The 15,384-nt window shown below is 44.8% G+C and overlaps 1 protein-coding gene across 2 annotated transcripts in view; it reads left to right on the top strand.

The window, feature by feature from the left end:
• IQCG (IQ motif containing G) overlaps positions 1-15,384 on the top strand; it is a 49,252-nt gene that overhangs the window by 21,398 nt on the left and 12,470 nt on the right. For both annotated transcript variants that reach the window (XM_069726997.1, XM_069726998.1), the window contains exons 6-8: positions 930-1,091; positions 8,194-8,268; positions 9,941-10,072. In XM_069726997.1, the coding sequence (XP_069583098.1) occupies positions 930-1,091; positions 8,194-8,268; positions 9,941-10,072 (369 nt within the window). The remainder of the gene's footprint in view (positions 1-929; positions 1,092-8,193; positions 8,269-9,940; positions 10,073-15,384) is intronic.

Here is a 15,384-nt window from a genome sequence, read left to right as displayed (position 1 = left end):
TCCAAAAGGCTAAAGATGACACTTTAACTTTGTATTTTAGGCACATTTTGTTGTCATTTTGTACATTTTAAAAGCTATAAAAAGGAAAATGGGCCAATGCAAAAGTTTGGGCACCCTGCATGGTTAGTACTTAGTAGCACCACCTTTTGAAAGTCTAATGGCTTGTAAGCGATTTTTGTAGCCAGCCGCGAGTCTTTCAATTCTTGTTTGAGGTATTTCCATCCATTCTTCCTTGGAAAATTCTTCCCGTTCTGTGAGATTCCTGGGTTGTTTTGCATGCACTGCCATTTTGAGGTCTAGCCAAAGATTTTCAATGACATTCAGATCAGTGGGACTGTGAGGGCCATTGTAAAATCTTCAGCTTGCGCCTCTTGAGGTAGTCTATTGTGGATTTTGACGTGTGTTTAGGATCATTATCCATTTGTAGAAGCCATCCTCTTTACAATTTCAGGTTTTTTTTTACAGATGGTGTTCTGTTTGCATCAATAATTTGGTGAAATTTCATTGAATCCATTCTTTCATCTACCCGTGAAATGTTCACCGTGTCATTGGCTGCAACAGAACCACAAAGCATGATTGATCCTCCCCCATGCTTAATGGTTGGCGAGATGTTTTTTTCCTGAAATTCTGTGCTCATTTTTTCTTCACACATACCTTTGCTCATTGTGGCCAAAGAGTTCTATTTTAACCTCATCGGTCCACAGGACTTGTTTCCAAAATGCATCAAGCTTATTTAGATGTTCTTTTGCATTCTTCTGATGATAAATTTTATAGTGAGTAAGCCGGAGAGGTTCCATAACTCCAGAGTCTGCTAAATCTTTCTGAAGGTCTTTTGCAGTCAAGCGAGGGTTCTGATCATAGGTGTACAATACAGAACTAAGGAAAAACGTTGTTTTTGCAAACATAACTCTTGTTTTCTGTCCTCCCAGAGTCGCACTGAACTAATTGCACACCTAAAGGATCAACTACAGGAGATGAAAGCTAAAACCAGCATGGAAGGCAGATACGTGAAGAAGGACTCCGACCTTCAAGTGTCTCAGACACAGAAGAAGTGCAACACAGCAGAGTCTGACCTGCTGATGGAGCTCCAGGTGCAGGAAATAACTTACCAAAATACTTTTCAAGTTACTAAAGTCCCAACGGGCCAGTAATCGAATGTTTGTCCCGCCTTTGTGAACATGCTGCCGATCACCTGGGGTACGGGGAAAACACTCATTCATCTGGTGATTGGGTCATTTATGCCATTTGTTTTTGACAAGGAATGTTGTGCCAACAACATGGTACTGTATGGGGACTGAATGATCGTTCTTCCTCATACAATTTTTGTCAGCATGTAGTAAACGAGCACCGATTGACTTGACTATAGTTAATCAAGGCTCATTGATAAGCCAAATCTGTCCATCTAATTGGGCCTTCCGTTGTTATACAGCTAATATTCTGTAAAATAAGTACATACCAACCAAAACAATTACTGCACAACATGAATAAAACATGAAAAAGACAAGACATTTCCACCCAAATTAAGTCAGGAGTCAGGAATAAATAATTGTGGACATCAGATCTTGAGACACTTATGGCATTCACATATTTGTTTTTATTTCCAGATGGCTACTGAAACGTCAGTTGCTCCCAATCATGTGAAAGTGTTGGAATGACAACTATCCAGAATAAAACCACCTGAAAGAGCTCCCAGAAAACACGCAAAAGACTGAACATGTATATTTCTAACGAAAAACAAGTTCAGTCTTTTGATCATCTTTTAAAGGGGTTGTCCACTACTTTCAATTAACCCCCCAATGTACCCCCCCGGGGCCCCTAATGATTTGTGCAATTACCTTCCGTTGCCATTTTTGCCTGTGAGTGGCGCTATTCTGGCTGCTGAGTCCGGGTCACGTGACCCCCAGGCTGCAGCTGCCGCTCATTTCCGCTGCCGTCACGTCAATTTCCAGACTCTAGAAATTGACGTGACGTCAGCAGCAGGCGTGACCAGCCCCCACAGTCAGCAGTCACTCAGCAAGAGTGACTGGGCTGTGGGCGGTGCTGGGGGCTGCCTGCAGGGCTGTGCTGGGGGCGGGCGGGGCTGTGTGTGTTCACTGCTGCTGGGATGTGCGGGCGGGGCTGTGCTGCGGTCGCCGGGGGTATGCCCGCCGGCGCTGGTGTTTTTTTCCACTTTTTTTTTTCTTTTTAAATTCAACACTCATTAAGGCCTCTTGCGTCGGTACGGGTCCATCGCTATGCGTCGGGCCGACGTACCGACGCACGTTGTGAAATTTTTGTGCACGACGTAGGCAGCGGATGCAGTTTTGCAACGCATCCGCTGCCCATTCTGAAGTGCGGGGAGGAGGGGTGCGGAGTTTCTGCCGCGCATGCGCGGTAGAAAATGGCGGGCGAGACGGCCCAAAAAATTTTCAATTGAACGTTTTTTCGTGCCGACGGTCCGCCAAAACACGACGGATCCGTTGCACGACGGAGGCGATGTCTGGCCATCCGTCACGATCCGTCGCTAATACAAGTCTATGGGTAAAACGCATCCTGCGAGCACATTTGCAGGATCCGTTTATTTGCACCGGATTGTTTTTTTCCGCCAGATCCGTTTTTTTCAATCGGTTTCATTTTTTTACGCCGGATCCATTTTTTCCACCGGATGTTTTTTTTTCCGCCAGATGTTTTTTCCCATAGAGTTGTATTAGCCCCGGATTGCGCCTGGTGGCCACACGTTTAATCCGTTTTTGCAGGATCCGTCAAAAAAGCTGTTTCCGCTGGATGGAAAACACAGAGGAACGGTTTTTCGGTACGTCGAAAAAATGCACAGCGACTGATCTAGCAAAAAAACGGATGAAACGTGTGGCCATTAGATGCACTCCGGCGCTAATACAACTCTAAGAGAAAAAAACGGATCTGGTGGAAAAAACGATCAGGTGGAAAAAAAACGGATCCGGCGGAAAAAAAAAGATCCGGCGAAAAAAAACGGATCCTGCAAATGTGCTCGCAGGATGCGTTTTGTACCCATAGACTTGTATTAGCAACGGATCCGTCGTGTTTTGGCGGACGCGACGCACAAAAAAAGTTCAATGTAACTTCATTTGTGCGACGTGTCTGCCATTTCCGACCGCGCATGCGTGGCTGGAACTCCGCCCCCTCCTCCACGCTCATCACAATGGGCAGCGGATGCGTTGTAAAATTGCATCCGCTGCCCACGTTGTGCTAAATTTAGCATAACGTCCGTCGGTACGTCTGGCCGAAGGTTTGCGACGGCCCCGTACCGACGCAAGTGTGAAAGTAGCCTTACATCTGAATTTGCTGAGTATAATGCAGCCACCCCAGAGTATAATGTAACCCCCCAAATAATATAATGCAGCCCCCCATAGAGTATGATGCAATCACCCCCCATAGAATATAATGTAGCCCCGAATAGAATAGAATGCAGCCCACCTCCCCATAGAATATAATGCAGCCCCATCAAAGAGTATGATGCAATCATCCCTCATAAAATCTAATACAGCCCCCCATAGAATATAATGCAGCCCACCTCCCCATAATATATAATGTAGCCCCCATTGAATATAATGTAGCCCCCATAGAATATAATGCAGCCCCCCATAGTATATGACAGCCTCTCCCATAGAATATAATATACCCCCCATAGTATATAAGACAGCCTCCCCCATAGAATAGAATATACCCCCGCAATAGTATATAACACAGCCACATAGCATATAACACGGCCTCCCCCATAGAATATAATATACCTCCCATAGTATATACCAAAGCCCGCATATAATATAGCACAACTTGCATAGTATATAGCCCAGCCTGCATGATATAGCACAGCCCGCGTAGTAGTATACAGCACAGCCCGGGTCGTAGTATATACAGCACAGCCCGCGTAGTAGTATATACAGCACAGCCCGCGTAGTAGTATACACAGCACAGCCCACACAGTGGTATACACACAGCACAGCCCACACAGTGATATATACACAGCACAGCCCACACAGTGGTATATACACAGCACAGCCCACACAGTGGTATATACACAACACAGCCCACACAGTGGTATATACACAGCACAGCCCACACAGTGTTATATACACAGCACAGCCCACACAGTGGTATATACACAGCACAGCCCACACAGTGGTATATACAGCACAACCCACATCTCATCCCCCCGATAATGGCTCCACAGTCCTCACCTTTCCTCTTGCCCGCGCTGCTCCTGGCTCCTGTCTCCGCGGCTGCAGTCTGCCCGGGACACAGCAGGTGTGCGATGATATGATGTCATCGCGCACCCGCAGTGTCAGAGGCAGAGCGGGGAATGATGGGAGAGGGAGCGTCAGCGGACGCTCTCTCCTCCATCATTGCATTGAACTATACCGGCGTCATAGACGCCGGTATAGTTGAATGCGGCGGCGGCACTGGCGGGAGGAGGGGGGAAAGAGTGCAGCGGCCCACTACTGGCACCGGCCCTTCTGGCATTTGCCAGAAGTGCCCGATGGCCAGTCCGGCCCTGGTCACCGCCCACACACTTCCCTCCTCCTGAACTGCAGCGTTTCTCGGACCCACATCCGCAGCAAAACTGCAGATATTTGTTACATCTCAATGAAAGTCTAAGGCCGGAGTCACACTACAGCGAGATACGGCCGAGTCTCGGAGGTTAAATACAAGCTCTGGCACCGGCAATCCGGAGCGGAGCGTGCAGCTCCATTTATTGCTATGCGGCTGGCCGCACGCTCCGCTCCAGAGTGCCGGTGCCAGAGTTTGGTTTTAACCTGCGAGACACGGCCGTATCTCGCTGTGTGTGATCCCGGCGTAAGCGTGCAGAAACGCTGCAGTTCGGCACAAAAGAAGCGACATGCTGCGGAGAAAAAAAAAAGCTGCATTTCGGTGCGGCCTTTTCCGCAGCATGTGCACAACAAGTCTGCGGCTCCCATAGACTTACATTGGTTGTGCACAACACTGTGGATTTAATGCAATTCCGTACTGCAAAAAACGCTGCGGATCTGCAATTAAATCCGCAACGTGTGCAGACAGCCTTAGCATTTAGTGAACCTAGCAAAAAGGCAAGCAAAAAACAAGTGTGGGATTGCACTTTTTAGCAATTTCATCGCACTTTGAATTTTTTTCACATTTTCTGTTACACGACATGGTAAAACCAATGGTGTCGTTCAAAAGTAGAACTTGTCCCGCAAAAGATAAGCCCTCACATGGCCATATTGACGGAAACATTATGGCTCCGGAAAGAAGGGGAGCGATAAACGAAAAAAGCTCCAGGGGTGAAGGGGGTTTAGAAACATGGATATGGACATATCTATGGAAATAGATATATCTGTATGTATCTATCTATCTATCTATCTATCCCATATCTATCTATCCCACATCTATCTATCCCACATCTATCTATCCCATATCTATCTATCCCATATCTATCTATCTATCCCACATCTATCTATCTAATATCTATCTATCTATCTATTTATCCCATATCTATCTATTTATCTATTATCTATCGATCATCTATCTATCTAATATCTATCTATCTAATATCTATCTATCTAATATCTATCATCTATCTAATATCTATCTATCTAATATCTATCTATCATCTATCTATCTAATATCCATCTAATATCTATCTAATATCTATCTAATATCTATCTATCATCTATCTATCTAATATCTATCTATCTAATATCTATCTATCTAATATCTATCTATCTATCTATCTCTCTGTGTAATTTAGTGTGGGTTGGACAAATGTAAAAGAGGAGTTGGACAGAAATGACACCACAAATCTTTTTGAAGAGAGAGGAGGGAGAGGAGGGAGGGGTTTGGGTGTGTTTTTGGAGTGGGTGTGCCAGGTTCGGGCTTAGAGGCAGTGCAAAGCATCATGGAACTTGTAGTATTAGGGCACAATAACTCAGGAGAAAGGAAGTTGTCGATTAACCCCATGAGAGCTGAATCCAGCACTGAAGATGTGCTGCTACAGCATGATAACAGGTAATATTGCTAAAATAAACACGGTAGATGTTTTCAGTGGCACATAATAGCAAGATTTATGAAAAAAAACAAAAACTTTATAGTAGTGGACAACTTCTTGCTTCAGTTTTTCAAAGATGCCAAACAGTTAAGATAAGTGAAGTGACCATTTTTCAGGTGACTTCTGCTCGGAAGATATTCATTAGTTTATATATTCAAATACTATAAAATAATGAAAAAGTCAACAGGAAGGCTCAAAAGATTCCAGAATATATGCATGTGCGTCCTTTAGGGCAGGGGTGTCAAACTGCATTCCTCGGGGGCCGCAAACCATGCGTATTTTCAAGATTTCCTTAGCATTGCACAAGGTGCTGTAATCATTATTTGTGTAGGTGATTAAATTATCCCCTGTGCAGTACAAGGAAATCCTGAAAACATGACCTGTTTGCAGCCCTCGAGGAATGCAGTTTGACACCCCTGCTTTAGGGCACTGTGTCAGCGGTTTTTGTTACAATAACTGATAGCGGTTTCTACATTGTTGAATGGAGTTAAAAAAACTATCAGAAAAATACCAGCATAAAAGACGCACCAAAAACAAACGGAAAAACGCTTGAAAAAAAAAAAAAACAGTAATTGTCAAAAAGGTAGAAAAAGCAGTCAGGAGACTTCAGGGAAAAAAAAATAAAACGGCATTTCTTGAAGGGTCTTTTTAAAAAACCCTCTGGGATCACCTGTCTGAATACGATGTTGTCGTAGAGGGTTTTGGTTACCTAGAGCTTCACAATTCTTACCTACAAATGCCAATGAAGTCCTTAGTTGGCACAGCCAACTAAAAATGTATTCTGCGAAAATTTTATTTTAACCTCTTCCCAACATGTGACATACAAGTGCTTCTCACAAAATCATCAAAAAGTTAATTTATTTCAGTTCTTCAATACAGAAAGTGAAACTCGTATATTATGCAGTCATTACGGAGTGATCTATTTCAAGTGTTTATTTCTGTTAATGTTGATGATTATGGCTTACAGCCAATGAAAACCCAAAAGTCACTATCTCAGTAAATTAGAATACTTTATAACGCCAGCTTGTAAAATGATTTTAAAATCCGAAATGTTGGCCTACTGAAGTGTATGTTCAGTAAATGCCCTCAGTACTTGGTCGGGGCTCCTTTTGCATCAATTACTGCATCAATGCTTCGTGGTATCTGAGAGCAGCATAATGTAGAGACATGGATTTCAGCAATATGCTCCTTCTGGACCTGCTTGCTGTGGTTTTGAGAATCTGCTGATAAAACAGTGATTTTATCACAAGAGGACTAGTAAACCTCCTGCCATGTAGTCCTGCATATTTATTAGCTTTGCATAACCCCGCCCCACTACTGATTGGCAGCTCTCTGGCAGTGTACACAGAAAGCTGCCAATCAGTGGTGTGGGCGGGGTTACACAGAGCTCAGCATTTGGAGAACTGGTAGATATGCAATAGATGAAACATAAATTTTATGAAAACTGCAGCAAGCAGCCCAATAAGTGACACATTACTGAAATCAGGGTCTCTGCCTCTATCATTCTGATCTCAAATGAAGAAGCAAAAACCTGCTCACAGATGCCTTTGTCAAAATGACACCTAAACTGGAGCTACTAAGGACAGCTTTTTGATATTGCTGGAACAAAACTATCAGTTTGTGGTGGAGGCAATAACCTTTAGCTGTAGAATTACAGAAATTAAAAAGTTGTGATGAGCCCTACTAGGAAGACCCCTTCTCAATCCGAATGTTTGCCTTCGTTAAAGTAAACATCTATACTCACCTTCCATAGTGGCGCTGTTCAGGCGGTGCCCACGGTTCACACAAGGTTGTTACGTCACATGAGCTCTGCATCCAATCAGCGCTGGCTTCACTGCCCCACCTTCAGACGAAACGAATTTCAAGAGCAGCCACAGCCCTGACTTAGTGTCAATGTTCGATTTGTCCGCACGTGGTGACAGCGAAGCCGGTGCCGATCAGTCGCAGGGCTCGTGTGACGTAAGGACCTCATGTGAGCGTCAACAACGCTGGAGCCGCACGGGAGGTGAGTGTAGACAAAAACTCAGATTGAGGAGGTGTTGTCCTAGTAGTCGATAACCCCTATAGAGAAGCATTTATGAGCCACACAAGGTGAGTAATACGATACATTTCTGGGCCTTGATATCTAACCTCAAAGTTTTTTTTTTAAACAGAAAATGAAAGAAAAGGTGGATGAGGAGATAAGAGTCCACGTTGAGATAGAAAATTTTCTTAGGCAGCATCAGCAGGTGAGTATAACATTCCTCACATTGGTGACACAACTAAAATGACAAGATTTGGGGCCGGATTTCCCAAGGTCACAAGTTAAACACATTGAAATGTCATAAAGTTACTGCCAGCTCTGCCAAAGTTGGCAGAGATGGTGCAGGATAGGACAAGGTGAAGCCTGCCCGGCAAATTCAGCAAAATGTATACTAAAAATATTCTCCCTGACTGAAGTACCATTACTGGAGGAGACGCACGGCTTAGATGCACCCAATTCATTAGGGAGCTGAGGAATGAGGTGCATCTCATTCCAGTGGTGCCTTCATGAAGACTGGCGTACAAAGGTCCGGTCTAAGTGGATCAGGTCTATTCTATACAGATCCCAGCAATAGTATTGTCTGCCATATATTTCCTTTTGAAAATTATATTTACTGGATTCCATCTTCAAAAATATACTTTTGGTCATTTATTTTGTCATCAGTTCATTACCTGATTCTTGGACAAAGCGGGGGGGTTGTTGCAGCAATGAGGCGCCAGAGGGAGCTCCATATTCCTGACAACCACTTTCATGCTGTAGTCACTATTGACTGTGGTATCTAAGAGTTAAACATATGGAATCAGAGTCCTCATACTGACAGCTCCCGGCTAGGTCCCGGTGCTACCACTGTGAGGTCTGGTTTATTTTGGTTTCTGTGGACATCACTCAAACCGAATATATGGTTGTGTGAAGGTAGCCTTTATAGGCCATTAAAGGAAGTCAGTCACCAGTTTGGGTGTTGGAAAACTGCTGACAGTACTAAATAAGGGAATAGGAACTCTGTCAAATATCTTTAAAGGGTATGGCTCTAGTAGCAGTTTAACTGAGAAAATTCAGTTTTAATCTGACACAAGCTGCCATAGCAAGTGCTTTCTGGGCAAAGCCCAAGATTGGCGTGCCCTCCGCTTTCTGCAGAAGCTCTCCTTAACCCCTTCCCTCTTCTGGAGTTCTGGGAGCGCACTACAAATGACACACAAGAACGCTGTGGAGGGCTTACTGAGGAGCCGAGGGCACTTCAGTGGTATACAAGCATGGCCTACGCTAGATCAAAAGTTCACTATTCTATTCTATTATACTGCTACTAAAACCCTACACAAAGGGATGTTTAAATATCTTTCCATGTTCTTGGGTATTTAGCATTGTCAGCAGTTTTGAAGGGTCAAACTTGCAAAACAGGCTAATTTAATATTTCATTTGGGGGTTGTCCCCTTCATTGAACTTGAAGGAGCTACAGTAGTAGGGTGTTAAGTCTGATAACAATGGAGGAGACAGCTTCCCAACTTCCTTCTCAGAGCTGATTGTTGGGGTGACACTCCCATTGATCAGATATGGCTGGCTTCTCCAAAGGATTTCATAGACCAATGTCCTCACGGCCCCCAACAGATCAGGTTTTCAGGATTTCCTTTTAGTATGGCTCAGATGAGAGAACCTGTGACTGTTTCTGATGCATTGATAATAATTCTATCACCTCTGTAATATTAAGGAAATTCTGAAAACGTGATCTGTTGGGGGGCCGTGAGGACTGGAGTTTGGGAAATTCTAATTGGCCAAATAGACCAATTGGTACCTAATGGTACAGTCTGTAGGTTGTTATATCAGTGTTTATTTCTTCCATAGTCCAAATGTTGTGGTTAATTACCATGTTAATTAATCGTTAGGAGCTGGAAGAGAAGTTGGAGTACTGGATGGAGAAGTATGACAAAGACACAGAAGAGAAACAGGCTGAACTGAATGCTCTGAAAACTTCTAGAGCTAATGACCTTTCATTGCTGAATGAGCTAGCTAAGCAGGTGAGGGTAACACTCTCTGGGACGCTCTCTGGCATGTGTAATTGCGGTAGAAATCATGTCTTCATTTAGGCAACCATGCTGGGACATCTACAGGAAGCGGTTTGCAGGGTTTTTCTGCAAACCCTTTTTTCTCTTGAGGAACCTCTCAATGTGAAGGGAAATGAGTCGAGATTTTCATGAGTACACTTCTTTGTTATTATCTATAGCACCGACATTTTGCCATACAAGTTTATGTATACCACTGGTTAGGGGACCATTTTAAGTGAATTAGTATACAAACAATTGGTTACTTACTGTTTTCATCTGACGTGGGTTTTATGCAAATCATGTGAATACACAGAGCTGACCTAGGAATTACTATGGTAAGTGGATGTTGAGGGGGGACGCAACTGTCATGTTATCTTTAGGGTGCCAACTCTTACGATCAGGCAGGTGACAGGAATATGCATATTAAGGTCTCTTACTTTCTTCTTGACTTGTTTACCCCTGATAATGTCATAAGTTTACAATATAGGAAATTTTTCCCTCTTTGCAGACTTTGCCTTTTCACTTCTTACAAACCATGCTAGTTATATTATGTACACACACTCCTTTCATGGTATAATCATCTGAGGTCATTTTTTGATGCATAGCTAATACATTTGTTTAGTTATCGCTTCATTGGGGAACACAGGTAACCATGGTGTATGCTGCTGTCGCTAGGAGGCTGACACTAGACAAACACCCACTGACTGGCACAAGGCTCGTCAGTTTTGTGCCAGTAGGGGACAGACCTGGATCTGATCTCAGATCCATTTTTTTTCTCCTTAGGTCACCCTGTTGTGTGTTATTAACTTTTCCTTTTGGCTTTCAGATTCTGGTCTTCAGGGTATCGGGGTGTAAAGTCTCACCCGGTTTTCCCAAAATAGCGACCGAGAGAACGATGTGGTGCCGTCCACATCATCTACGAGGCAGTACCTTTCTCAATAACACAAGCGTGTCTCATGGTGGATGGTGGCGGGCAGTCCTTTGCCTTCTCCCCACCCCATCCCTCTCCTAGAAGCGGTGTTGGGAAGAAGACAATGGCCACTTCTCAGTGGCCCTCCCCTCCACAGGGTCGACACAGTCTTCTGCACCATCTGAGACCAGGACAGTGTGGGAAGGAAAACGTCCTTTTCAAGTGACCCTCACCTCACCTGGGGCTCCTGATATCCTTCTTGGAATGGAAAAGGAGGAATCAGGACCTAGTCTAGACAGGTACCCTTTTCTTCACAGTACATCTTCAGGCGGCGGGGAGGCATCACAAAGAGGTGGAGATCATAGCTCCCCTCACCCGTTCTCTGAAGCGCCAGTGTGCACACACTATAAATTTAATCCCTGGTCTCTCTTGACGCCTACTCGAGCTTTAACCACTCACCCCTTGTGCGCGCAAGCCAATTAGGAATCGTGGGCTTGCATGCTGTTTTTTCTGCTCCTTCCTTCATTATCAGGCTAAACTCAGCCACAGCCCCCTACGAATACCAGCCAATAGCGTGCAATGTCTTGTGTGCCTTTTCCGGCCTATGGGAGCCCAACTTATTATTATAAGGACGGACCGTAACGCACGTTGGGGCGGGCGCACACTCCCCTGGTCCCCTACCTCTTGCTGCGCACTCTGCACTTTATAGTGAGTATTGTGATACATATAAATGTGGGGTGGTGTCTCATATGGACATGGCCCAGTGATGAGTCACAAGCTGTGAACGTGTGACGGATATTTGGTGCAGGGCAGTGTTAATGGGGAAGAGACCCTGTTTCTAATTATAATAGATAATTTTGTTATGGGAATTGGATATTGGTGGGGATACACAGGGGGGTGTTGTGCCTTATGGTATAAGTGTTTTTGATAGTTGCGTTGAACACACACCTGTCAATTTCTTTTAATTGATTCTAATAAAGATTATATATAAAGTTTTAATTGGACAAGTACATCCTTTGTTCCCTAGTGGAATTTGGTTGTCAATGCCATAGCCTGTAGATTGGCATACATAAACCAACAGGGTGGGACACACAGTGAATCAGTCATGCTAGAGGTCTCACTGATTCCATCTTGGGCCAAACGGAAAGTATCAACGATCTCAGCGATCCACATGCCAGGCGTGGACAACTGGGTCGCCGACTTCCTAAGTCGTCAAGGTTTCTCCTTGGGTGAATGGTGCCTCAACTCATCTGTGCTCAAACAGGTCTGTCAGAGGTGGAGCACTCCGATGTCGATCTAATGGCGTCTCTGATGAAAAACAAGGTGCCTCAGTGGCCAGGTCTTGTGACTCCCTGGCGATTGGTTACGATGCCCTGGTCATTCCATGGTCTCCGTTTCAACTTCCATACCTTTCTCCACCCCTTCCTCTGATTCCCAGACTCATCAAGATGATCAAGGCTGAAGGAGTTTCAGGCATTCTAGTGGCTCCAGACAGACCGAGAAGAGCTTGGTATGCAGAATTAGTCAACCTTCTCTCAGACGTTCCTTGGAAGCTCCCAGACTGAACAGACCTACTGTCTCAGGGTCCCCTCTTCCACCAGAATTCTCGGTCTCTCGATTTAATGGCATGGCCGTTGAAGCCAAAGTCCTGAGAAAGGCAGGCTTCTCTCCCCAGGTCTTTCAGATTATGATCAAGGCGAGGAAACCTTTGTCTTCAGCCATTCATCATCAGTCCTGAAAGGCCTTTTTTTCACTGGAGTGAAGATAGACACACAGCTCCCATGTCCTTTGCTCTTACATCTATTCTGGCTTTTTTGCAATCAGGACTATAGTCCAGTTTGTTTCTTAGTACCCTCAAGGGCCAGGTCTCAGCCCACTCAATCCAGTTCCAACAAATTTTGGCATCTCGCCCCCAGGTCAAGGCTTTCCTTCAGGGTGTGGCCCGTCTGGTACTAACATATCATCCCCCCGTTGTCACGATCGTAGTTTGTGGAACCACTGTGCCACGGGCCGTGGAGAGCCTGGAGGGGCATGACTAAGCGAGCATCAAACTGTTCACTAGAGCCTCTGATGGTGAGGTTAGACTTGGCTCCCGATGAACGCCAGGTGCCATTCCAGGACAGACCATTTGTCACGCAGCAGCTGGACCCAGAGGACAGACTGAATGGAGCAGCAGGCAGAACTTGTGTCAGAGAAAGAGTTTGTGTCTGAGTGCAGCAAGCAGGATTTGCTTCTGAGTGCAGCATGATTAATTACTGAGTGCAGCAAGCAGGCTTTGCTTCTGAGTGCAGCAAGCAGGATTTGCTTCTGAATGCAGCAAGCGGGATCTGTGCTTGGAGTACAGCAGGCAGAATTTGTACTTAAGAGTATAGCAGGCAGGACCTGCACTGGTATGCGACCTTACACAACATACACTGAAACAGGAACATTGCTCATTCACCTCCCCAGTGGAGAGGAAGCAATATATACATAATGCCTCAAAACCATTGGCTGGGGATGAAATAGCAAGTGCATGCGCTGGCCCTTTTAAGTGGGTGGGAGCGCGTGAGTGCCCTTAAAACATAGCCAGAGGCCTAGCTGGAAGTGCTGCTGGGAGCATGTGGATCATGAAAGGAAGAGGAACCAACTGCAGTGCGGGTGAGTGAACTGACACGCCGGGAAGCCGGCATGGTGCTAACACCCGTGGGACCATAACTTAGTTTTAAGCGTTCTCCAGGGATCCCCCTTTAAGCCCATCCAGAATATCTAAACTCCCTTCTCTCCTGGAAGGTTGCAATCATTTCCATTAGACAGATCTCTGAATTAACAGCTTTCTTGCTGCTGTCCCTTTCTTGTCTTTCCCCAGGATAAGTTGCTTCTTCGTCCAGTGCCCTCCTTCCTTCCTAAGGTGGTTTACCTGTTCCATATCAGAGGATATTGTCCTTCCATCCTTCTGCCTGTCACCCATCCATGATCTGGAAAGGTATGTCCTCAACCTGGACCTAGTCAGAGCACCGTGCTTCTACCTCTCAAGGACAGCATCCTTCAGACCATCGGACTCCTTGTTCGTCATTACTGAGGGTCACCGGAAGGGACTCCCTGCCTCCAAATCTACTATCGCCCAATGGATCCGCTTAGCTATTCGGGAGGCTTATCATATCAAAGACAAATGGCTCATTCCACTCAGGTGGTGGAAGCCTCCTAGGCAATTTGCTACCCAGCTTCTGCGACCCAGATCTGTAATGCCGCTACTTCATCTCTCCATACATTTGCAAGATTCTATAGGGTACATACCTACAGTTACGCTGGTGCCGGCCTAGGTAGGAAAATACTGCAAGCGTCGTTAGCCCAACGTGATTTGAGGAAGTTATTCTGTCCCCCAATGAAGCGATAAAGAAAGAAGTATTTTTGGCACTCTTTCTTGGAGCCTTCATTGGGGTACACAGCACCATCCCTGGTTTGTGCCTATGTTGGGCCTATGTACCTTCAGTTGGGCCTGTACATAGTTGTTATTGTTTGCTTCTCCTACTGCCTTTTCACTAACTGAAGAGCTTTGTGCTAGTCGGTGGCTAGTAATTCTTTTTTTGCCTAGTGTCAGCCTTCTAGTGGTAGCAGCATACACTCATGAATTCCTCTGTCCGCCAATGAAGGATCCAAGAAAGATTTTACGGTGAGTAGCAACAATCCTTTAAGAGGTTTTCTCACAAACATTTTGTGATATAGATGCCTTATTGATTTTTAGTTGTGGAAAACTATCATTAACATAGTCCACAACATAAGAAACAAAAAGCTTTTCAATAGTTTCCTCAAAAAGGAGCAAAAAAAAGAATAAAATACCTACAATTTTCTCAAAGGGGTTTCACCAATTTCTGTTAGATTGCCATTGCTGTCTTGTTATATCATTTCCCTACCCTTTTGACTCTTTTCAATGCACACATTTAGGCTAGGGCTACACTGTGACTTTGGCTGCAATAGCCGTAGGTGTTGCCTGTGCGACAATGCAATACTACCCTATTAACTTATATAGCGCCACTATCTACCAGTGACACTGAGCAAACGTCTGTCATGGCTAAAGTCACCATATAGCCGCAGCCTTAGCATCATTTAGAATCCTACAATATGAAGTCATAGCCATAGAGAGGTAGAGGTTATACAGAAATGGAGCGCAGAAGGCTCTTATTCCTATCCAGGCTGATATGTAACAATGATCGACCATTACTACACTAGAGTCACAAAAATCTTTTTAAAAGTGTTATTTCTTCAGCTTTCGCTGAGAGCATACTTTTATTCATCGCTAACCCAGCCCAAGCAATTCCGGCTATAATGGAGGTCCTGAAAGACTTTGGCAAGTGCTCAGGCTTCAAAAACCATTACAACAAATCTAGGCCGTAGCACT

Source organism: Ranitomeya imitator, chromosome 5, assembly GCF_032444005.1.
Source record: "Ranitomeya imitator isolate aRanImi1 chromosome 5, aRanImi1.pri, whole genome shotgun sequence".
Classification (NCBI taxonomy): Eukaryota; Metazoa; Chordata; class Amphibia; order Anura; family Dendrobatidae; genus Ranitomeya; species Ranitomeya imitator.
This window is presented reverse-complemented; position numbering and strand designations above follow the sequence as displayed.